At 33.3% G+C, this 26,709-nt stretch overlaps 1 protein-coding gene across 1 annotated transcript in view; it reads left to right on the top strand.

Annotated features, from left to right (window-relative positions):
* LOC114327784 (ubiquitin carboxyl-terminal hydrolase 14) overlaps positions 1-26,709 on the top strand; it is a 55,151-nt gene that overhangs the window by 12,784 nt on the left and 15,658 nt on the right. Inside the window, exons 6-10 of the mRNA XM_028276494.2 lie at positions 1,478-1,569; positions 15,031-15,187; positions 19,528-19,593; positions 19,649-19,831; positions 23,817-23,922. Coding sequence (XP_028132295.1) covers positions 1,478-1,569; positions 15,031-15,187; positions 19,528-19,593; positions 19,649-19,831; positions 23,817-23,922 — 604 coding nt within the window. The remainder of the gene's footprint in view (positions 1-1,477; positions 1,570-15,030; positions 15,188-19,527; positions 19,594-19,648; positions 19,832-23,816; positions 23,923-26,709) is intronic.

Here is a 26,709-nt window from a genome sequence, read left to right as displayed (position 1 = left end):
CGTCTGGCATTTGTCCGACTTCCATAATTCTATTAAATAGACCTGCTAGCCACCTTGTTCCTGTCTCTCCCAATGCTCTCCATACTTCCCCAGGAATATCATCTGGTCCTACCGCTTTTCCTTTCTTTATTTTTTGAAGCGCTTGAGCCACTTCCTCGTTGATTATTTTGGTGACCATTGCTGCTACTGTCTCCGTTGACTCTACAGGCTGTCTGTCAAATTCTTCATTTAATAAGCTGTCAAAGTACTTTCTCCATCTCTTTTTGACATCCCTTTCGTGAACTAGTATTTTATTATTTTCATCTCGGATACATCTAATCTGATTAAAATCTTTTGCTTTCTTTGCTCTCTGTTTGGCTATTTTGGAACATAAGTCAAAACTATGGTCCTAAAATAAATACAAAGAAAAGAAAACTCATGGTCATCAGCAAAAGTAGTATAGACAGAAGCTATTTTCTGGTGGCATTTTTGTAATTAACTATTCTAAATGCGAAATAACCCACAATTTAACTAAAAAATGATTTTATTAACGTTTTGATGTCCAAATCAGATGTCGTTGTATTTTGACAACGACATCCGATTTGGACGTCGAAGCGTTAATAAAATCATTTTTTTGTATTTTGACAACGACATCCGATTTGGACGCCGAAACGTTAATAAAATCATTTTTTTAGTTAAATTGTGGCTTATTTCCTATTTAGAATAGTTAATTAGTATAGACAGACTATATACAATGTCAGAGTACAGATAGTAAATCAGGAAATAGAAAAAGTAAAGAGATTTAAGTCCTGAGGATGTAAGCTCTGGGAAGTACAGAGTTTTCCCCTGGTGCATATCTACATTATAATTTGTAGGGTGTATTTTTTCAGACATATTACGAGGTATTACCATGTTTAATCTGTAATAGTAATTGAATACATCGTTTGAAAGGTATTCAAAATACCTATTCAGTAATACTAATTTTGTTTGAGTTTAAGCTAATTTTGATGAAGAAATGAAATAAATATAAAATTGTAGTTTCGCATTTAATTAATAAAAATTCAAAACTCCGCATATGATTACTTGTCAAAAAGGTTGACGTTGACGTAAAAACTACTAGAGAATTAAAAAACGTCAACTTTTTTGACAAGAAAACCATAGGCGGACATTTGAATTTTTATTAATTAAATGCGAAACTACAATATTATATTTATTTAATTTATTCACCAAAATCAAAATCAACTAAAACCGAAAAAAATTAATATGACTGAATAGGTATTTTGAATACCTTTCAAACGAGGTATCACTTGCCATAAGGTCCCACTTAAAATTATCGGTCACATTGGCTCTGTAACGTCATCTGTCACTATTACGTCACCTGTCATGACTAGTTAAGAAGCTTACGTCCGTTACCATAACCGTTCAAAAGATACGAGGGGGGGTACGGACTTTTGACTAGCACTGTATAAAATAACTACATGTATAAAATGATTTTTAGGATGCCAACGAATGCTGGACTGAAATGGTTAGGATGTTACAACAAAAATTACCAGCCAGAAAGAATGGTGGGGCTTCAGCAGAACAGTTTAAGTAAGATATTATTTTAATTCAATAATTTTAATTCAATAATGACCACTGATCAGTGGTCATTCCTTATAAAGTATGTAGAATAAGTAGGATAGAAAATGTTGAGTAGATAAGTATAGGAAAATATTATTGTAAAATAAATGAGCAAAATTGGTGAATCGGCGAATGAGCTTTGAAGGGCCCGTAGTCATACAACTCCAAAGAAAAAAAAATTTAATAATTTGACTATATATGAACTTACACAAATTAAGTTTTTCTTCATATCAAAACTATTTAAATTCTTTGTGTGTTACCATAAATCCCGGAAGAGCAAACAAGCTATTTCGGGATTTTTTTGAAAAATTATTTTAAAAAAGGACTACCTATGTTTAGTTGTTTAATTAAATTAAAAATTAAACAACAAGTCATTCAGATGAACTATTACTGTTGTTTATAAAACTAGTTTACTGTTTTGTTTACAAATAGACGAAGTAATAAAGCACTAAAATCGGCCTTACTACCGAAAAAAAAAAACGACAAGACGGATCTTAATAATTCTTTTTGCATTCGATTCGTGAATGCGCCAGGAAACTTTGTGACCCCTAGCTATGAGATAATATTGAAAAACTGCGTACAAAAATGAATTCTTAAAGTTCATCTCAAACAGACAAAAAAAATCAGAACTCGTCAATTATCGGCGGAAATGAGTTCTTTTTTGTTACTCGGTTTTTTTTGGGGTCGCTGAAAACGAATATAATGTCGTAAGTGATCTCCAGAGTACCTGGCGCCAAGGGTACCTACTGTTTACCTCGTTTTGTGGAGTTTTCGGCAAATTCATTAAAAAATTACTAAAAAATTTTTACTCGGGGGTTTTTGGGGTCGATAACGACGAATATGACATCGGAAGTGATCTCCGGAGTACCTACCTGGTGCGGAGGGTACCTACTGTTTACCTCGTCTTGTGGAATCTTCGGCAAAAAATTTATTAAAAAATTAGGCAAAAATCATTACTCATGGGCTTTTTGGGGTCGCTTTTTTTTTTTTTCGTGGAATTTATGGCTTTGGTGAGGACCAATTAGCCAGACTATGTTAGATTGTATAAATAGTTTGTGTAAATTGTTTCATAGTATCAAACTTGAACATGATGTATTCATTTGTTTTGTTAGTAATATGTAGCATTAGTAAAGTGTAAGGTGTTTAATTTTTTTTTTCCTTCCGCGCTAGAGCATCAACCCGGTTCAACGCCGCGGAGGTTTTAGCCCTCTTTGTGTGTATGTTTTTCTTTTTTTTTGTTTTTTTTTTTGTTTTTTTTTGTTTTTTTTTTGTTTTTTTTTGTTTTTTTTTTTTTTTTTTGTTTTTTTTTTGATTTTTTTTTTTTTTGTTTTTTTTTGTTTTTTTTTTGTTTTTTTTTAATTGGTTCATTTTTTTTTACTTGGTTTATTTTTTTTTTATTATTTTTTTTTATTTTTTTTTTTTTTTGTATTCACCTTTTTTTTTCCTTTAATGCTTTACATTTAGTTTGTTTTGCAGAATTGCTTACAAAATTGGTTAGTAATTTTACAATTTTAGTTTACAGTTTATGATGTGTTGATGAAGTACATAAAGTATATTATTATTTCCTGAAAAAATAATACAATTTAGGTCTATTGGAAGGTTTATCTTGTAGTGAATTAAGTTTTTATATAGATTATTAATGTTTACAATATTTATTGGACATTCAAGTAAAACATGTACCAATGTACCCATTTTACCACAACTACACAGTGGATCGTCTGTAATTTTTATTTTGTGCTTATAATAAGGTGTTAGTGCATGGTTTGCACGTATTCGATTTATTGTGGCGACAAAGTTTCTGTTTGGTATTTTGTGAAACCATGGTTTTCTGGGGATCCTTGGCTGGTGTTTACAAAAGTTTGTTCCAGTTGTTGATGCACTGTATAGGTTTTGCCACATCTCATTTATTTTGTTCCTTTGATTTAAGAATAAATCGGACGGGGGTAGTTTAAGATTTAGTTCTTCTCCTGATGTTGGAGCTGTTTTTGCTAAGGCATCCACCATTTCATTACCTGTTATGCCTGCGTGTCCCTTTACCCATAGATATATGACGACTTTATTCTTGATGTGTATCTCATTATGTAAATACAGGATTTTTGCTTCAATATGATTAACTGATCTATTTATTTTAACATTTTTAAGTTTATCTACTGCGCTTTTGCTGTCCGTACATATTATAAATTTGTCGTGGTTAGAGCCGAGTACGTATTTCATAGCTTGCACTATTGCTGTTAGTTCTGCAGTGTATATGGAAGCTTCCTTTGGTAAAATAAATTTTTTGTCAGTATTTTCCTCAAAATGGTAAAAGGCACAACTGGTATATTCTTTTGACTTTGATCCATCAGTGAATATAGAATCATAGTTTGGCCAGTATTTGTTTTTTGTTTCGTTGAACTTTGTTTGATTGATACTTGCTACTTCTTCACTTTCAAAATAGTAGGTTCTAATTTCACGTGAAAAAATTTGTTCAGGTGAGTAAATTAAAACTGGAGGGAGTTGGTTGGAATAGAGTATATCTGTAATGTCAGCTATTTCTGAGAAAGATTCTACTATGAGGGGGGTTTTCTTGAAGTGCCAGTATCTATGGGTCAAAACTTGAACTGTTAGTGACTGTACACTATTGAGGTAAGAAGTTTTTTTTTGAAATGGTTTTTATCATGAATTTTCTGCTCAATAGTTGTCTTCTTAGTTTAAGAGGAGGTTCCACGGCTTCAGCTTGTATAATGTTTATGGGCGTTGACTTAAGATATCCCAGGCAAACTCTTAAGCATTTATTTTGTTGTATCTCGATTTTATTTAGATGTGTATCTGCTGCTGTTCCATAGAGTTGACTTCCATAATCCATTATTGATCGTACCATTGTTTTGTAGAATAGTAAAGCCGTATTTGGGTCTGCTCCCCACTTTGCTCTACAAAACGCTCTTAGGATATTTATAGAATTACTTGTTTTTTTGATAATTTGGTGGATACAGTCCTTCCATAATAGTTTTCTATCTAGATGCAGACCAAGATATTTTACAGAGTTACTAATACAGAGTTTATATTTTCCTATTGTTAATTGTCTTTGATAGTTGTTTCTGTTTCTAGAGAAAATACATATATTGGTTTTGGACTCGGATATGGAAAGTCCCATGTTGTCTAGGTATTTTTGGATTTTTATAAATTCAGTGTTGATATTTTCTATACATTTGTCCTCTGATTTGCTACTGGTGTAAATAACAACATCATCAGCGTATTGAATGATTTTAGACTTTTGTGATATAACATTTTCTATATCCATTGTGTACAGGCTGTAGAGGATTGGGCTCAGGATACTACCTTGTGGTAATCCAGATCTACATATTCTTGATTCCGAAATTTCTTGATTTATCTTTAAGGAAACTGATCGATTAGAGTAAGCTGATTTTATGAAGTTGGCAAAGGAGGTTGGTAGACCAATATTGATGAGCTTCTCTTCTAGTATATTTATTTGAACATTATCATATGCTGAAGTTATATCCAAAAATGTGGCCAAAGTGCTGTATTTGTGTGTGAATCCTAGATAGATGTCATTTACTAGTATCGTTAGGGGTTCCAAGGAAGATCTTCCCTTTCTAAAAGCATATTGTGAGTCAGGTAATATTTTTTCATTTTCTAGCCAATATTCAAGCCTGTTCTTTATCATTCTTTCCATGGTTTTAAATATACACGATGATAAAGCTATGGGTCTATATGAATCTGCATTTCCATTCTGTTTTCCAGGTTTTTTGATAGGTACTATGATGTATTCTTTCCACATCGGTGGAAAAGGAATCCTATTTATCCAAATCGAATTGAACAATTCCAACAGGGCTTTCTTATGGTCCAAGGGCATTTTATGCAACATATTATATGAAATGTTATCCGCCCCGGGAGATTTATTATTTGTTGATTTAATGCAATGATCGAGTTCCCATAATTGAAATAACGATTGTAGGAAAGAAGTGTTCCTATTTACAGTAGCTATTTGTTGAGTAATGTTGTTTTCGACCCATGGAGGTGAGATTTTTGTGTGGAATTCGCTTATCCAGTCTTCTTTGGGGTCCATTAGGGGTTTATTCGCTTGTTTTCGGTTTTTATATCGGTTTACTTTGTTCCACACTTCTTTAATTGGTGTATTTTGATTTAGATTTTGGCAGTAATTTATCCAACTTTTTTCTTAGTTTCTTTAAAAGTTTTTTTAGCTACTGCATCAAGTCTTTTATATTCTGTTAGATTATTAAGATTTGGAGCCTGTGTGTAGGTTAAGAAAGCTTGTTTTCTTGCTTTAGCAGCTATGTTACAGGTTTCGTTCCACCAGTCCTTTGAGCAATGATTTCTATTTTGTGCGTTTGATTTTCGTAACGGAATTGCTTTGTCGGCAGCTTTGTTAATATTGTCGATAATGCCCATTAGTGATGATTTTGGTTCTGTTGCTTCAAGGGTAGCGGTGTATACATCCAAATTAGCAGCCTTGAGTCTCCATATATTATGTTTTGTCTGTTTAATTTGCGCAGGTGGGATATTCCTTCCAAATTGTATGTGTATTGGTAAGTGATTAGAGCCATAAGGTTCTTCTAAAGTACACCACGTAATTAGTTGTGTCAGATCCTGTGTACAGAGGGTCAAGTCTACAGCTGACTTCTTATTGTTTGCTAATGTAGGTGATCCGTCGTTTATAATTACTAGGTTGCATTGTTCGATAGCTTCCAAAAGAATCTTGCCATAGATATCGTCATATCCATCGTTCCATGCCAAACTATGTGCGTTAAAGTCGCCCCCAATTATGAATGGTTTTGGAATTTGTTCCAAAAAGTTAATCCACTGTTGTAATGATATTTTAGTTCTCGGTTTAAGGTATACTGAAACAAAGTAAATTTTTTTATGTATATATGGAAAATTTACCGAGATACAAGTATGCTCAAAGTTGATTGTAGTTGGAATTGAGACTTCTTGGTATATTAAGTCTGATTTTAATAAGATGGCAGAGCCGCCGTACCCGTCGTCCCGGTCACAGCGAATATTGTTGAAGCCTTTAAAATTATAGTATTTTTCTGCTTTAAACCATGTTTCCGATAGAAGTGCAACGGAGTAGTTGCCCCTATCTAGTAGATATTCTAAGTTATTTTTATTAGAAACTGCCGAACGGCAGTTCCATTGAAGGATATTTATTGCATGGTTGAGGTCTGAGAATGTGATGACGTGTTTCCATTTATAGTTAATTTGACTAAGTTTTCGAGTTCTTCCTTATTTATGTTTATACTTTTTGTTACTAAAACTGTTGTGACAATTTCTATAACTAATTCTAATATTGAATTTATCATGCTCAAGTCTGAAGGAGATGCAACTGGATTATTATTAATATTTCCCTTATAGTTAATGCTGTCTAATATTCCTCCCGTAGGTAATTGAGATCTAGGGGAAGATATAATTTCATTATGCAAAATTAATGTTGGATCTGGACTATTTGGTCTCTGTCTTTTGAATGTTCGAGAATTTGTACTATTTGAATTATTATTGTAGAATATATTATTAGTTGACATTTTGTTAATTGGATTTGATGGGAATTGGGTGGGTGTATAATTATTGGGATTTAATGGAGGGAAAGTTTTGAGGCAGGAGAGGTTTGTAGTTTGTTCCGTATTTATGGATGTTACTTTTGCATAGGAGTTTCTGGGGAACTGTTTGTTTGCGTCTTGATAACTAATATTGTTGGAAGACATAGCGTCTTTAATAAGTTTTTGACGCTGAAATTCTTGACACGCGCTTAAATTTGTAGTAAAATGATCCCCCGAACAGTTAAAACATTTTGGAGTGAGATCGGTCTTTTTACAATCTTTTGAGTTGTGGGATTCTTGACATTTATCGCACCTAGCCTTGCTCTTACACTGCCCACCTGTATGTCCAAATCGAAGACAATTAAAGCATAATAACACCTTTTGTTTGTATGGTTCGACTTCCTTTAGTACCTTGTTGATTGTTATATATTTTGGTAGCACTTGTGACTTAAAACTAACTACGCATGTTTTTGTTGGAATGTATTGAGTACCGTTTTCATCTACTTGTCTTCGATTTAATCTTGTGACTTGAAGGACTTCAAATTTACAGTGTAAATCGTACATTTTTATTCTGTTTTTAACATACTCTACTGAAAATTCTGTGGAAATATCTTTTATTACGCCCTGTCTAACTAAAAGAAACTTAGGAATGTATATGTCTAGATTATTTTTTATAAATATTGCTTCATTTTTTTTAGATATGATATAGTTAGCCGATTTATAATCTTTAAATTTTATACGTATTTTATTTCTTCCTACTGCGTCAATGCTTACAATTTTTTCATCAATTTCTTTAAAATTTGTGATAATAATGTCACCTATCCTTAACGCGTTTAATCTGCCTTTAAAATCGGGTGAATTATTTTCTAAATACGCGTAAAAAGGTCCTAGGTCGTTTTGTCGGTAAAGAAATTCCTCCCTTTTTGTTCCTACTTCTTTGTTAATGTTATTTGTTATTGAAGTGTGTACATTAGCAAAGTCATTATCGATAATGGGTTTATTATTAACAAGTTTTGTGGTACTTATCTGTGTAACTGGAACAAGATTTTGGAATCCTAATAGCTCCTCCTTTGAAGATGTTGCATGTTCTGTATCCATTTGGGTTTCTAAAACATTTTTTTCGGGGGCGTCGCCCCCGCTAACTGCACTCATAACTTTTTAATGTTTTTATTCCGATTTCGCTTTTTTATTTGGTGTAATTAATTTACTTTTAAAGTTCACAAAATATTTATTTAAATATCTAATTTATAGACACCGGTTTTAAAAAACAAGCTTCTTTCCTACGCACGTCTGACTATAAACACTATGAGCATAGATTAGCTAATTCAAAAAATAAAAGTAAAACTTCTTGGCAAATCATAAATGAACTTACACAACATAAAAAAACAAAGAATGATCAGCCATATTTTGAGAATACTCTTATAGGTGCAAATTTATTTAATCGTTACTTTAATGAAAAAGCTTGTACATTAATAGCTAATGAACTTCCACATCAAGATACGTATAAATGCGACATTCCGCACAATAAAAACACCTTTATTTTTAAGCAAATAACTTATGAATTACTTTCAGAAATAATGCAAAAAATTGAATCGAAAAAGAGTTCAGGATATGATGAAGTATCCATGTACTTGTTAAAAAAATGTTTTCCTCATATTTGTAAACCTCTTAGACATATAATAAATTTTTCGCTTCAAACTGGGAGCTTTCCTACCAACCTGAAATTTGCGATTATTAAACCCTGCCTAAAAAAGGGTGATATCGATTCTTTTGATAATTATAGACCAATTAGTCTGCTTAGCTCATTTTCAAAATTTTTTGAATTGGTTGTCCATGATCAACTGTTTCAGTTTTTCCTTAAAGAAGAATTATTCAGCCATAGCCAGCACGGTTTCTTTAAAGGTAGGTGCACCGAGACTGCTCTATTTGAATTAACTAATGAGATATATAATTGTTTGGATGCTGGGAATGTCTCATGTGGGATTTTTCTGGATTTAAGCAGGGCCTTTGACTGCGTTGATTTTGATGTTTTATTTGTGAAGCTTGAACACTACGGGGTTAGAGGTGTGGAGTTAAATTGGTTAAAGAGCTACATTACTGGACGTGCACATGCACTAAAAATTAAGGACAAAACAATGCAATATGTGCGGTCAGAGCCTCTGGCAGTGTCTAGGGGTGTTCCACAGGGAAGTGTTTTGGGACCGCTAATATTTATTATCTACTTAAATGATTTGGCATCAGTTGCTAAAACTAAGGAATTAATTATTAACTATGCAGATGACAGTACACTGTTGGTTTCTGCCCGAAATTTACCTGAACTAGTTCTGGCAGGTAACTATTTGATGTCAGAAGTAGAAAACTGGTTTTTGAATTCAAGACTAGTTTTAAATCCTGATAAGACTAAAGCTGTATTCTTTAAAACAAACCGAGGTCCAGACACACCTGACAATATTAACCTAAATCAGCATTTGATACCCTTTTCTGAGTATGTCAAATGCTTAGGGGTTTGGATTGACCAAAACTTAGATTTCACATATCATATCGAGAATCTATGCAAAGAACTAAGCCGAGCTTGCTATGGTTTGAGAATTCTTGTAAAAAATGTTAACATCAATGTAGTAAAGTCATTTTATTTCTCTAATTTTTATTCGAGAGCTCGATATAATATCATAGTATGGGGAGGTAGTAGTTCTTTTAACGAAGTTTTTATAATACAAAAAAAAGCAGTACGCGTCATGAAGCAGTTAAAATACTCTGAATCATGTAGGAGCCATTTCAAATCGCTAAAGTTACTAACTATACCAGCTCTATATATATACGAGTGTCTCAAACTTGTATATACCAACAAGCAGTACTTTCAGCCATTTAACATATCTCACAACTTTGATACCAGAAACAAGTTCAACTACAATATTCCTTACCATAGGCTCACATTACTGGAAAAAGGAGCTTTATATGCAGGTATACAATTCTACAACCACCTGCCTCTACACTTGAAGATATCTGATGATATCTCCATGATAAAAAGGGAAATTGTAAGCTTTTTGTGCAAATTAGAACCGTATACAACAAACGATTTTATGAATAGTACATGGAACTAACATATCTAAATGTACCTATATAAACTTATGTAAGTAGTGCACTTGCTAATTATTGTTTTTTACTTTTATGTATGTCATAATTTGAAACTTGTATCTTCGACTGGCTTTTTACATTTCTTTTGTTGTAAACTTTATGTATTTAAGTGTAATAAATTTTATTATTATTATTATTATTATTATCACGACGAATGTAAGCTAAGTGTTTTGGGGTCGCTAACGAGGAATATGACATTGGAAGTGATCTCCGGAGTACCTGGTGCCCGGGGTACCTACTGTTTATCTCGTCTTCTGGAGTTCTCGGCAAATTCATTAAAAAATTAGTCAAACATTATTCTTCGGGGTTTTTGGATCGCTGACGACGAATATGACATCGGAATTGAGCTACGGAGTACCTAGTATCCAGGGTACCTACTGTTTACCCTGTTTTCTGGAGTTTTCGGCAAATTCATTAGAAAATTAGTCAAAACTCGTTAGTTCCGAGATAAACAGTAGGTACCCTGAGCACCAGGTACTCCGGAGATCATATCTGATGTCATATTCGTCGTCAGAGACCCCAAAAACGCTCGAGTAAATTTTTTAATGAATTTGCCGAAAACTCCAGAAGACGAGGTAAACAGTTGGTACACTGGGTACCAGGTAATCCTTAGATCACTTCCGATGTCATATTAGTCGTCAGCGACCCAAAAACCCCCCGACTAATTTTTAACTAATTTTTTGCCGAAAACTCCTCAAGACGAGGTTAACAGTAGGTACCCTGGGAACCAGGTACTCCGGAGATCACTTCCGATGTCATATTCGTCGTTAACGACCCCAAAAACCCCCCAAGTAATGATTTTTGACTAATTTTTTAATGAATTTGCCGAAAACTCCACAAGACAAGGTAAACAGTAGGTACCCTGGGCACCAGGTACGCCGGATAACTTACGATGTTATATTCGTTTTCAGCGACTCCAAAATCCCCTGAGTAACAAAATTGAACTCATTTCCGCCGATAATTGACGAGTTCTGAATTTTTTTATTGTCTGTTTGAGATGCACTTTAAGAATGAATTTTTTGTATGCAGTTTTTCAATATTATCTCATGGCTAGGGGTCACAAAGGTTCCTGGCACATTCACGAATCGAATGCAGAAAGAATTATTAAGATCCGTCTTGTCGTTTTTTACTTTATCGTACTACATACGTAGTATGAGTATAATAGATAAAGTTATAGGATCGTGCAAAAAATTTTTTTTCAGATTTCACTTTTTTTTTTTTTTTTTTTTTTTTTTTTTTTTTTCGACGTTTTGAGTCCCCCTGAGTCTAAAAAAAAAAAAAAAAAAAACATGTCGGAAGTATGTACGTACGTATGTCGCCACCGCCCAGCAAAAACTACTGGACTGATTTCGATGAAATTCGGTATGAGTAAGTTTAAGAGAATTTTGTCGAGGAACTAAGCTTTTGAAAAAAACCTCAAAGGTGGGCCGAAATAGGGGGGTTATTTGGGGCCCATTTTTGCAAATTTTGACCGAAATAAATGAAATTTAACTTAAAGTTAGCTTATCGATAGGTGAATAGAAATAGTGAATTTGACATTTCCAAATCCAAAATGGCGGCCAGCATGGCCGACCACCCACCCGATACATTTCCCTACCAATCTAAAAACTTGTTTAAGATCAATTTAATTTGAAAAAACATTTATATAGCCTAAAGATGGGGCTATAACAAGAATATTATCGTTATTATTCTTCAGAAAAAGTTATGGGTTGCCTATATTTAAGGGGTCAAAATTTTGACATAACTTTGAACTAGATTTTCTCAAAAATGGCTCCAAGGAATTTGTTTATTTTTTGACATATTTTTGATATCCTATCGGTAAATTGAATACCATTAGTCAGATTTCTTAACTCCTCATAGGAGGGGAGTTATGAATTTTTTATAAAAAAATATTCGAGTGCCCGTAACTTCCTCTGTAATAGAAACTAAAATTTGAAATTTGGCAGACATATAGAGTACTTTATTATCTATTAGCACAATAAATTTTACCCACAATATGGCTTCCGGTTGAACCGGAAATGAAAAAAAAAATCTTAATTTTTTAGATACGCCCTGTATATTTTTACATATTTTTAAAGAATGTAAAATTACCTTTCCAATGACATAAAACTCGTTGCTGTAACTCAAAAACTCGAAAAGTTACAGAAAATAGACATTTTGCTAGAATCTTGTGTGTGTCCCCTCTCACGCGATCATAGCAGAGCATTATTATAGGGCAGTCAATGAGGGTATTTGGCTCCGAATTCCATCCTACTACATCGATGTACTTGATATTTTCACAGTAAGTAGAGCTCAAGAAACAAAATCTACCCTATATAATATGGCCCTTTTATCTTGGGGCAATTCTCACCCCTTCAAGGGGGTGGAAAATTTGTTGGTCAAAATAAGCATGGAAGTGGCTAGAGAACCTATTTTTAAGCAAAAACTGATCTATACTTTTTTTTGAGAACTCAATACTTTTTGAGTTATGCGTAGTTGAAAATTGGCCATTTTCATTTAAAAATGACACGTTTTCGGACGGTTTTTTGTGAATACCTTAAAAACTATGCATCAAACTAAAAACACTATATAACATTTTTTTAGATTATAAATAACAAAGAGATTCGTTCCTTCGTAAAGTTTCTATTTATAATACAAAAAGAGATGTGGTAGGTAAAAAGAGTTTGTTTTTTGGTGCATGCTCAAAGTACTCATGCTTTTGTAGTGTTTGAAAAGGCATTTAAAACGAGCACCGTTAAAATGTCGGTTACATTCAAACTAAGCGAGATATGGTGCAAAAGAATATATGACTAATGTACTTTAAGGAAAAAATGAGAAGTACATACATTTAACCCATCATCCACCAGAATTTAAATGCATTGTTTTTCTTTTGCAATACCTCTTAATATAGTGTTATTTCTACTTTCAAAAAGTTGGACGGGTGAAAAAAATAAGATCAAATTAAAGAGCGCATTTTTAAATTTTCTTAAAATTCTTCCTTTTGCTCCATGCAGTTCGAAAATAAAAATGTTCTATCCCCGAGAAGTGGTGGGAACCGCCCCCATGATAAAAGCGCCATAGTATATAGTATATAGGATGGACTTTGAATTAGGAGATTGGGCTTTGGGCTACTCCCAAAATGTCATTAAAATCCATTCAGTAAAATGCAAATATAAACTATGGGCCATTCCACGAACATACGCCTGTTTTGGATTACTTCGACAACGAATATTTTACTGTGCAACATACGAAGTACGAAAGTAAATGGCGCTAATAATTATTCCAATAAACAATAATGTAATTTGCAATTTACTTTCGTTCTTCTTATTTTGCACAGTAAAATATTTGTTGTCGAAGTTATCCAAAACAGGCGTATGTTCGTGGAATAGGGTATATTAATTTCTCAGAAAAATGAACTAATTTGAAATGAAAGTATGGCTAATATTCTATTGATTTATGCAATAATCTATAGTGTGTCCCCGAACATTTTCTCAAATGCAGGAATTAATGATGCGTAGAACCATAAAATATTTTCAAGTATACAAGGTGTTTCTAAAATATCAAAATAACGAGTAACTTTGTTATTTTTATAGAATGCCAGTATCTAGTACGATAACGATAATAGATCGGTACAATAAAGTTCTCGGGCGGCCCTTCCATCCAGCGATTTTTTCGGAGGTTCAGTGCTTTATTGCTTCGACTAAAAACTCGTTTAAATTATTGAACAATTTGAAATTGTTAGTACAGTCCCTATCTTAGGATAAACCAAAAAAGATTCTGATTCTGAAACATTGCGTATTGTGCTGAATATTATAACATATGTAATAGTACAATTATTAAGAGGCAACATAAGCGCGCGGAAAAGATTGCAGCTTCAATTTTGAATATTTTGTCGAGATATTTGACACACATATTCGTAATATAGCAAAGAATGGCGGTACAGAGCCCAATTTGAGAAATATGTTAGTATGTGGAAATAAAATATTACAAAAACGAGCCTGCACCGCCATTAACCTTGGGATAACCAAAGGCGGGGAGTAAATTAATAAATTCAGAAATATTTTCAATTTTAAACTCATTATTTTCTGGCTTATTGACATAAAGTCCATGCCATTTAAAAAAACTCATTATTTTTTTATTAATTTGACTTTAATAATATCATTCTAGATACCCTCGTATTTTGCAATAAAAAAAATTCCTATATTTAAAAAAATAATATTTTTTTCTGAATTTTGGGGTCAAAGACGAACTCTCTTGGCCTTCCATGTTCTACTTTTATATTAAGTAAATACCGTCTATTATGTGGATTTGTTTGTAAAAAACATTCCAATCTTGAAAAAAAATTGTTCGTTAAACCTGTGGCCACGTAAATCAGTGTACGTTTTAAAATTTCTTTAGTTCTATGTTCAGAATGATGATTCCTGTTTTGTTCATTTTTGTTCAGTTGTAATTAAAATATGTTTTACTAATGTTTATTTATCATTTATTGATACAATACTAACATTAAAATTACGAATACATTATTTTATTTCTTAAAACAACTTAATTTTTTTGTCAATTGTCTTTTTGACTGGGGGTCATTTTTGACCCACTTAGGTCATCCGTGCAACAAAAAAATGTTCGTCATCGGAAGGTTAAAAAAAAACAAAAAAATACACCTTCAAATAAACTTTTTTATCCCATGCCTAGATTTTGTATTGTCAGTTGTTTTGAAATTCATAAAATATTATGATAATTAGCAAACCTTTTCTGTTTGTTTTAGATCGTTTATAGATCAATACTTTGGAGGTACCTTTGATGTTGAACTGAAATGTGTAGAAGCCGAAGATGAACCAGTGTCAAAAAACAAGGAACAATTCTTGCAGCTTAGTTGTTTTATATCGCAAGATGTTAGATATATGCATTCTGGTTTGAAAAATGTAAGTTGACTTATTTTTACCATCTTGAGAAATACAATTTACAAATTTTTAATTAGACTGCAAATGTTTTTTAAAATGCAGTTTAATCATTTTAACCATAAACAGATATTTCTATAAAATAGCCAAAGTAGACAGAGAAACGTGCAAATTCTGCGAACATGCAGAGGAAACTTCATATTGTTGCAGAGGAAACATATTGTTTAAAACTGCGAGGCAATTGTTTTTAAAGGGCAATAAGTACCTGGAACAAGTACTTTTAGAATCTGACCAGTGACAAATATCTACCCTAAACAGGTAATAGGTATTGTTAGAAGCCTATAGAGCGTTTCACATTAAGAACGGAATGTTACGTAGATAGGGCTATGTATTTCTTATGGACGATAGAAGTGCGCCCATGGCATGCCGTCTGATTAGAATGAATCGTATATTGGCAGTCTAGTAGCAACGCCTGCCTGGGAGGTTTGGCAACACTGATCTGCATAAGCCAAACGTTCCATTCTTAACGTGAAATAAAATATATAAACATATATATAGGATTTACACAAGATTTGTCAGATCACAGTGCTCACAGGTCTATGAGGTCAATAAATCTCATTGAAATTTACATAAAAATACTGTTACAAGCTTTCTTAAACCGGGACATAAGTAATGTGCTAAAATGCTACACCTGACCATTGATTAATAAACACATAGATACCTCACCTTAAGGTAAAACCGAATTCAGTGTTAAACTCCGCCCACTTACACCTCTTTGCCCCTCAAGTTTAAGTACTACCTGACTGGACGGTGGCGACATTTATTGAAATTTTTGCCAAGATTGAAAAATAAATTTGAGTTGCTTGGCTGGCGTAATAGACAACGATATAAGGGTAGTATTCAGCATTTTCACAAATAATTTTAACGAGCTTGTAATCTCTATTTTGGAATTCCTATTTTACTTCAGATAAAACGCTAAATATTGATTAATAAAAATAGTGAAGAGGTTTCCTAAAAATGATTTAATTATTAATACACTACAAAAAAACAACAAAATAGAAAATACGTAATAAAATTAGCAGTGATAATTCACATGTAAATTATTTTTTGCAATTTGTAAAAGAAATTAATTTTCAGAACTAATGCGAAATAAAATATTTGAAGTTGATATACAGAATTTCTTTCCAGATCTAACCCATTCACTCAAGGTAAAATATTGCAAAACCTTCGAATTTTAAAGAATCCATTTTATTGGCATGAAATTTGGTATACACATAGCTAAAATATCAAAGAAAAAAGTGATATTGTGCCACTGTGTGCTTTTGCACTGGGGTTAAGTATCACTCCTTCTCGGGAGTGAAAAAATATACGTTCAAGATAAGTCCAGAATTGGATAAACTGATTAATACTAACAACTTTTGGTCCATAGAGTTTTTTCAATAAGTCAATACTTTTCGAGTTATTTTCGGGTAAATATGATTTTCGCAAATTACTCAATAAGTAAGTATTTAATCGAAAAAAAAGGTATATGTAGCAGAAATACCTATAGTTTTTAAAAAAGTGGTATACGTATGAAGTCTGTAGATCCAGCAGAAACAGAGTAGTAGGTATTGAAAAGTGGGTCATTATTCGTCAAATTCCAAATCGAATATTTCAACGTGAAATAACCAAAAAATGAAGAACTTTTCGGGAAAAACTACAACTTTTTTTAGTGTTTAAAAAAAAGTTTATCTTTATTTTTGTTTAAGTTTCTAGCATCGAAGTAAGCAAGATATGGTCAAAATAAATTTGGCCCCTATTTTTATTTTTGGTACAAAAGTCGTGAAAATCACCCCCTATTAGCATCCGAAATTAAATGAATCGAAACGGCCTTGCAATTTACTTAACATGTTTATTTTTTATATTGTCTGTAAGTTCCATCTAATCAAAGCGCCTATTTTTGAAAAAATTGGTTTTAAAGTAAAAAACAATTTTTTGAAATTCTGAAAAAAGCATTTTTTAGACTATAAAGGGGGTTTTGCTTTTCTGAATATTTTATATTTTTTGTTTTTTTTTAAGACCAAAATAGGTTAAAATATGGCTGTTAAAAATTTTCCAAAACTTACAGATCATAGAAACACTATATACGTAAAGTAATTTATCAAGCGGTGACGATTAATTTAATTTTAGACGCTAATTAGGGGGTGATTTTTACGATCTTTTTTTTTACAAAAAAAAAAGGAATCATTTTATTCTGAGCGTAACTTACTTACTTTTGATGCTAGTAACTTAAAAAAGAAACAAAAATAAAGCTTTTTTTAAACATTTTAAAAAAGATACTGACTTTTCTCCAAAAGTGCTTAATTTTTTAATTATTCCACGTTTAAATATTCGATTTGGAATTTGACGAATTAGAACCCACTCTTCCTGAACTACAACTCTGTTTCTACTGGGTCTACAAACTTCATACGTTTATTATATATAACTTCATACCATTCTGCACTTTTTTTATAAGATAGGTATATTTTTGTTAACAATATTTAATTTTTCGATCAAATACCTACATTTTGAGTTATTTGCGAAAAACCGTGTAAAAAGGTGTTTTTTTTTGTTGAAAAGTGAATATGTTCACTTGCAAATTATTCGAAAATTCTTGACTTGGAAAAAACTCTATAGAACAAAAGTTGCTTAGCATTACTCATTTTAATACCGGACTTATTTTGAACTTATATAAATTAGGGGCAAAACCCGTGAGTAAACGGAATAATTACTCCTACATGTTTTGTGGTGGCTCGAAATGTCACATAAAAGTAACGTCATCGTTCAGAATAAAGTTCAGTTATGTTATAAAACTAAAAAATAATACTAGAATATGTACTAGGTATATTAGAGGTACTCAAATACCTGCATTTTTACCGGAAATAAAAATTGGCTATATATTTTTTTCTGAGAGTACCTAACATTGTATTTGTCTAGAACAGAACAATTTGTCTAGAAATGGTAAAATAGAAGTCAATTATATTCTGTACAAAATAAGAAATAGTATAGAGGTGAAATGAAATCGATAGGATCTACTGTTCGATCGCATACTTTTTACATTTAACAGAATAGAGCTACTAGGTCTGGATCCCGCGTATGAAAAAAAAGTTGATTAATAGCAAGCTGAAAATTTGTTAATAGCTTAAGGGTGTCTAGTCGGTTAAACTTTGATATATGGGAACACTGGAACAGGGGCAGTTTTAATTGTGGAACAGGTTAAAAATTTGGAACGGTCAGACAACGAAAACGGCACATTTATTTTGTCCGACAGAACAGACTTAAACTCTCCGATCAGAGATTAAACTCTCATGCAAAAATCAGACTGCTATTTATCACCTGTCATAATTCCTGTCATTTGACAAATTCTACATGTTCCACTCATTAAAACGCCCATTTGGTGATAAATAGCAGTCTGATTTTTGCATGAGAGTTGTAATCTCTGTTCGGAGAGTTTAAGTCTGTTCTGTCAGACAAAATACATGTGCCGTTTTCGTGGTCTGACCGTTCCAAATTTTTAACCTGTTCCACAATTAAAACTTCCCTTGTTCCAGTGTTCCCATATATCAAAGTTTGTCCAACTAGACACCCTTAAGCTATTAACAAATTTTCAGCTTGCTATTATCCAACTTTTTTTTCACATGTGGGATCCAGACCTATACGGCCGGTGAACGGCATGATCACTGGCATCATACGCCAGAGCACGCGGGTTCAAGCCCTGCAAACGACAATCAATTTTTCATTTCTAAAAATGATAAGAGCCGTTTCACCGTACCTCGGAGAGCGTCGGTCGAAGCTAGGACAAATAATCCCCGGACAAATAATCCCGGACAAAAAATCCCCACAAATTATCCCCGGACAAAAAATCCTCGGACAAATAATCCCCGGACAAAAAATCCCCACAAAAAATTCCGGACAAATAATCCCCACAAATTTTTTTGGACAAAATATCCCCATAAAAAATCCCGGACAAAAAATCCCCAAGAAATATTTGGTACCGAATAGTTCTAAATAAGTTTTCCCGAAATTTTACCAAATTTCGAATTCCAATTCCATGCTGAAAACTTAAAATTTTACATGACAAAGGAGTGTGTTTTTTTAAAATCGTGGTTTAAAGACAGTAGACAAATAAAAGATCATAGTTTAGTGAATGATGATCTGTTCTTTATATGACCTAAAATAGTCAAATTTAGTACATAAATATATTAAAACGTTCTGTAGTATTTTTTTAATTGACTGAATACGACTGAAATTTAAATTTGGAGTGGTTTTTTACTATCTACTTGTAACGAATTTGTGGACAAATCTACAATGTCAAAAAAATGTCATGTACAATGTTTTAATTTCAGAAATTGCAAGAACAAATTACGAAAAATTCGTCGATGTTGGATAGGGACGCTGTTTACACAAAAACTGTAAGTTGTACATTTCAATCAAAAACAAAATTTTACATATATTTATTGTTTTTAGTCAAAAATTAGTAGGTTGCCTGCATACCTAACAGTACAGTTTGTTAGGTTCTATTACAAGGAAAAAGAATCGATCAATGCAAAAATTCTGAAAGATGTTAAATTTCCTTTAGATTTCGATGCATATGACCTATGTTCACCTCAGTTGCAAGAAAAATTAGCACCTATGAGAGCCAAATTCAAGGTAAGTTTATTAACAATTAATATTTAAATGAAAATAAATATCTCTTACTCTATGTATATTCTATATCGTCGGCCTAACGCGAAAAATTTATAAGTCGAAAATACCTGATTTTACAGGAGAGACAAAAAACTAACTGCATAACTCCACTTTTATACAACTAAATATGATTGAAAATTGCGCAAGTCCCTAAATGATTTAAAGCCACGTTTTTAGTAATCAATTTGTTTAATTATCAAACAATATGTTGTGTCATTTTAACCTGTACCCTAATACCCTGTAGGTACTCACCCGTTTACAATGGAAAGAATTTTTTATTGTTTAAACATCAGAAAAACACCGATACGTTTGAACGGTTTGGCAACTAACAACAGCGGACTTGTGGGACTTGTGCAGGTTTCTTATGGTTTTTAACATTACTGGACTTAATGCAGATTTAATTTTCACAATTTTAACAAAATCTAGTAAACTATATTGGAAGAAAACAGAGCCGTATATAGCTTTTGGATAATGCTAAGAGATGCCATGAAAAGACTAAAATTGAATCTTTTGGACTTAAGCATTTTTCATTTTAGGCCGACGATATGCTTCCCTTCTTCTTGTGAAAATATAATTGCAGGAAAAAATATTGATCCTCAAGTGTCGTCTTGCTATCAAACTAATCCTGTTATTTAAAAAGAGAGATTAGAAACCGCCAGAAAACTTACTTATTGCTCTTCACCCCTGTGGAGCATAGGGCGTCAACTGTCTGCCTCCATTCTGTCCTATCCTTTGCACTGCTCTTTATTTTGCCCAGGTTTTCCCAATAGCATTAATTTCTTTCTCGGCACTTCTTTTCCACGTTTCTACGGGTCTACCTGGTCTTCTCTTTCCATGTAGTGTGTATTCTTGTACTCGCCATGTCTGTGTCAGGTCTCCTTAGTGTGTGCCCCATCCAACTCCATTTCCTTTTGCATATTGTCTTAGATATAGGTTCCTGGTTAGTTCTTGTCCATAGCTCTTGGTTTGATATTCGGTTTGGCCAGTAAATGTTAAGAATCTTCCTTAGGCATTTATGTATGAACACCTGCATCTGTCCGATACATTTTCTTGACACTTTCTAAATTTCTGCTCCGTATAGTAGGACAGTCTTCACCTTGCTGTTGAATAATCGCATCTTGGTTTTACGGTTTTACTTGTCTGATGGGTTATTATTGGGGTTAATCGATGTCACTAAATATATGAACTTTTTGACCGCTTCGAAGTTTTGGTCATTGACAATTGTCAATTTGCTAAATACTACCCTGAGACTTACAACTAACATTTGGCAAGAACGAATAAAACAGCTCACAATAATAATTCCATCTAACTGTGATAAAATTGATGTATTGTGGACTTCTTATTAACACTACAATACCTATGAGACATTAATATTAAGACATAGGTAACAAATTATTTTTATTCTTAGGGTTTCTTAATTCCATAGGCTTGATGATCAGTTACAAATAAGGTACTTTTAAGATTTAATAAAGATAAAGGATTGTGAGTTAGAGCCTTTTCTTTCAACATTACTTAGTTGTAATTTCAGCAGGAATTTTACGCCGGATTTTTTTTTATTTAATCTCCCAATTTATTTACAATCTGTAAAACAAGTTACAATGAGTAGATGTTATGACCACTAGTGTAGGTGACTTGGAAAAAATGATTCATTAATCATTTTCTTTACAAATATTTTACATAGATATAAAATTGTTTGTCTCTGGGAATTACGACACATATAACTAAAATCGCGATGGTAAATCACTAGGTGTATTTCGTCTAAGTCTTCGTCTGACTGGTTGTCTCATCAGGTTTCTGGCTAGTACATTTCGATGTTGTGTCAGTCTGTCTTCGTATTTCTGTGCGAAGTTAGTAATTTCTTCTTTTACTGTTGCAATTTCTAGATCGCGTCTAATATTATTTGCAACATACCATGGGGCATTTGTGATTATTCGAAGAACCTTCGACTGGAACCTCTCCAAGATTTCGATATTGGAGTTTGATGGAGTACCCCAAAGTTGGATCCCGTAACTCCATATTGGCTTCAAAATTTGCTTTGTAGACAAGTACTTTATTTTTCATCGAAATTGATGATTTGTGACCAATCAGCCAGTAAAGATTGTGTAATTTGAGACCAAGTTGTTTACGCTTCATAAAAATGTGTGTTCTCCAGTTTAATCTTTGGTCTAGGTGCATTCCAAGGTATTTGACAGTTGCTTGCTGTTTTAGTTGGTGGTTGTTGATATATACAGGCGGGCAGTGACCTTTACGGTTTGTGAAGGTAATATGAACCGACTTTGTTTCATTTATTTGAAAACGCCACCGTTTTAGCCAAGTTTGCATTTTGTTGAGGCTGGTTTGCAGAAGTTGAGAAGCTATACGTGGGTCCTGATGTACTGACATCACTGCTGTGTCATCTGCATATGTAGCTGTCGTGGTTTGAAAGTTTGTTGGTAAATCCGCTGTGTACAATAGGTATAACACTGGTCCCAGAACACTGCCCTGTGGAACTCCGGATCCAACTGGAAATAGAGACGTGCGCTCATCTCTATGTTGTACAAAAAAGTAACGGTTATGGAGGTAGGATTTTAAAATTAGGAAGTGAGTGAGAGGAAGCATTTTTTTTTTAATTTGTATAGAAGGCCTGTGTACCAGACTTTATCGAATGCTTGCGAGATGTCTAAAAAGGCGGCAGTGCAGTACATTTTGTCTTCCAATGCTCGATTAACAGTTCTGCATATCCGATGAACTTGTTCTAGGGTTGCGTGTTGGGATCTGAATCCAAACTGGTGTGCAGGGATTAGTTCTCGATCTGAGAGGAGTGGTTGAATTCTTGAGAGTATCAGTTTTTCTAGAATCTTTGACACTATCGGCAGTAAGCTTATGGGTCGATATGATTTGACATCTTCCAGAGGCTTACCTGGTTTGGGAATTAGTATAATTTTTGCGACTTTCCAGAGGAGAGGGAAATATGCGGTTCTTAATACTGCATTGAATAATTGGGTGAGGTACACAATTCCTTTCCTGGGTAGTTGTTTAATAATTTTACTGGTTATAAGATCGAAGCCTGGGGACTTTTTCGATTTAAGATTTTGTATGATGTTTACCACTTCATTTACCTTAAACTTTTCCGGTAGAAGTTCTAACTGGTATGGAAATTCTAAAAATTGTTGGATGGATGCTTCAAAGTTTTGATTATTGTCAGCAGGGAAAGGTTGAAAGACGTCTGTGAGATGTTTTGCAAACACTTCTGATTTTTCTTTATTGCTTTTGGCCCATTCGCCGTTTTCTACGCGAATAGGAGGGTTGGTTGATTGAGGTCGTTTAAACTTTTTCGTAGCCTTCCATAGAGAATAGTCTGTACTTTCTGTTGCTGATAGATTGCTAAGATATTCTTTAATCCCATCGTTTTTGTAATTATTTAGGAGAGTTTTGAGTTGAAGTGTAGCCTGGTTGAGTCTGGTTTTGTCCTGAGGCGCGTGCGTTTTTTGCCATGTTTTTCTTAAATTTCGTTTTTCTATGATTTTTTGTCTGATTATGCTTGGTAGCTCTTGTTTCATGAGCGTCGTGTTTTTTAGGGGTGTTGTTTGCCAGATTGCTTCCTTTATTTTACGCCGGATGAATTTCAGGAAAGTGTTGACGTCTTCTAATATGTTTTTTCGTTGCGTGAGAAATGTTTTATGTGATTTTGTGTGACTTTCTAGCGTTTTTTTGATATCTGCCTTATTAAAATTTCTTTGCTCAAATTCGTGCATAAATGTGAAGTCTTTGCGATACTATTCGGACCTTGTCTGTAATTACTTTCGTCTACTAATAGATATGTTGTTTTTCGTCAAAACACTTGTATGCTTAACGTTTATTTGCTCTTTTTCAAAACCCAAACCGCAATTTGGTGATCTTAAATAAAATTTTCAAATACCTGTTTGATTAGTTAAAACAAAATGAAAAAATGTAATATTTTTTACCGTAGGAATTTGAAGATGCTCAAGTAGAACGAGCATCAAAAGAAAAAGATAAAGCTGTTCAAGGCGATAGTAAGGAAGTGAAGCAATATGCTCCTTATTCTTTTGAGGATGGTAAGTTGAACATTTATTACAAATACCGTCGGGATACACGACGTAACCTTATCTCACTACTTTTAAAATGTTAATCAGTTAAATAAGATACTCTAGGTGGCATCTATACGATACCCAAGATCAGTAGGCACTACAGAACAAACAGATACAGATACATGCACTTAAGTCATAGCAAATAAATGAATTAGAAATGATTGAGACAAACAGGGTATAAAGGAAGAATAGACGAGACTCATGAGTAAAATGGCATAAAACAGAATAGTTAGTTAAATAGTTACAATATACTAAGCTTGTTCAATTACAACGTATCTTTGATCCAGAAAAAAAATTGTCGATATACATATCTACAAATAATTACTAATATTTAAGGCACATATTCCATTGTTTTACCAACCGATGCATACCCTGTTTAAAGAACTTTTGTGACTGCAGGTCGAAGAGTTCTTTAATAGAATTTTGTATTTCTTTATCCATTTGAAAATGATACCCTTTTAACGCCATTTTCAGTGGCCAAATGACAAGATTTTCTGGACGTTTTGGTCATAATGCTTAAATCAAAACAAGGTTTTTGTTAATATGCACTCTAGGTTCCGAAAATTCCATGAGCAAGTGTCCTTCATGGTTGAAAAAACATGTTAATATGACCTTGCCAGCAGAAGGTTGAAACTGGTATGGCCGCACGCTGATTATATTTGGACGGATTGTTAACAACAAACGCCATTTTGAAGTCACCAACCTTGAAATAGTAGTCAAATACAAATGATAGCAAATGACCAGGGTGATGTGTACAAACATAACTAACATTTCAGAATGTCAGTTGAGTGATTACAGTTATTTCCAAGGCTAATCTGACTTAGCAGATAATAATTCTTATAGTTAGCAGAATAGTTAAACAAATCACCAATCGGAAGATTGGCAAATGGAGTTACTAGATTGGCAAATAGTCCTACCTCGTACAAACCCAAACAAACAACAAATAGGCTATATGTCTAAATAAAGGAAGAAACTTACGTTAACAAAATCGTTACAGTGGTTCTTCAGTATAAGTGATAAAAGAAAATAAGTACATATCTTCTTCCATTGCTCTATCCATGGCTTATCAACCTCATTTTAAAGCCAAATATTGCTTCACCTTGATAAAACTTGGCCTATCCTTTTCAATTCTGAATTTGATCTCTGTTATCATTGATTGTGAACGATTGTTCCAAATACATGGATTTCAACATGTTTTATAGATACATATTTGGTTTCTTCTTCTTAAGCAATTCTGCTTGTTCATTGGCGGATTGATACTTCTATGGAAGGTTATCACTCCATCTTTTGCGTGGTCGGCCGATACTTCTTCTACCGATTAGTGACTTATCCCTTGCTATTTTGAGCACACGTGTCTCCTCCATTATGCTTATGTAATTATTCCATTCTTTCTTTTTCTATTTAGTGCCCATTCCTTTATACACTATACGTTACATTTTCTTCTAATGTCTTCACTCCTCTTTCGATCTCGCAGTGTATTTCTTTGGTTGTGTTGTGTCTTTGGTTTAATAATAGTATTCCTATAAGTGTTCAGTTTTTACTTATCGATGGCTTAGTATGAAAACCTCGTATGTCATTTTACAGACAATTTGTCAGGAGAGATAAAAGACTGAATTTCTGCATAACCTAAATGTGAAAAATTTATGTCTAACGATCTAAATGTGCTCAGAATTAAAAATACGTAAAAATGATTTTTTGTTTTTAGGTTAGAGTGTGCAGAAATTCAGTTTTTTGTCTCTCCTGTAAAATTATCTTTAAGATGACATACGAGGTTTTCATACTTAGCCATCGTTATGAGCATCCATTTTGTTTTTGAGACATTCAGTTTAAGCCCAACCTCTTCAAACACCACACTCATTCTTTGTAGAAGACTCTTTGTGTCTTCTAAGCTGCTAGATATGATGACGGTATCGTCCACGTATTTGATCTTATCCATTCATTGATCCATTCATCCCTATTTCTTCGGATGCGTTATGAAGTATTTCGTTGAAGATAGCTTCTGAAGTTAAAAAAAGTGTAGGAAAGTTTTTTGAAAAGTTACTATTGATTTTTATTCTTCAATACCGATCCCAGTATAAATTTTCTATCATTCTGATGTCTTTTGAGTGGGGCCTAGGAAAGTTGGTCGAGAACACTTCGTCGACGGAAAATTAATCGACAACATTTGGTCGACAAACAGTTGGTCGAATGATGCACAATTCATCGAATGTACAATTCGTCGACGAACATTTGATCGAATGAATTTTTCGTCGACAAACTGTTATTTATCTTTAGGATAAAGGTATTAATGGTGACAAATGACGGATTATTGGTTTTTATTTTGTTAACTGGAATATTGTATTATACATATCTGAATTTATTTTTTTTTTTTGGCGTTTTGTTAATTTTTTTTCCAAATCTTAATTATTTTTAAATTTAATGAAAAAATTGGCTGCGGTGGGAGAGTAGACAGCAAATATAAACCGACATTTTAATTAGTGATGTTGTACCGTTCTTCTTTTTGGTGTCGGAGCATTTCCGGACAAGTCAAATTTGGGGGCACTTGCGGACAAGACGAAATATGCGAGATGCTGAGGTTAATAAATTTTTAGGAAATCGAGGCATTCCCTTTGGGTCTTTGTCGACGAAAAATCCATTCGATCAAATGTTCGTCGACGAATTGCACATTCGATGAATTGTGCATTCGACCAACTGTTTGCGACCAAATGTTGTCGACTAATTTTCCGTCGACGAAGTGTTCTCGACCAACTTTCC

The sequence above is a fragment of the Diabrotica virgifera genome, chromosome 1 (genome assembly GCF_917563875.1).
Source record: "Diabrotica virgifera virgifera chromosome 1, PGI_DIABVI_V3a".
Lineage (NCBI taxonomy): Eukaryota > Metazoa > Arthropoda > Insecta > Coleoptera > Chrysomelidae > Diabrotica > Diabrotica virgifera.
Note: the sequence above shows the minus strand (reverse complement) of the source record. Positions and strands in the feature narration are given on the sequence as shown.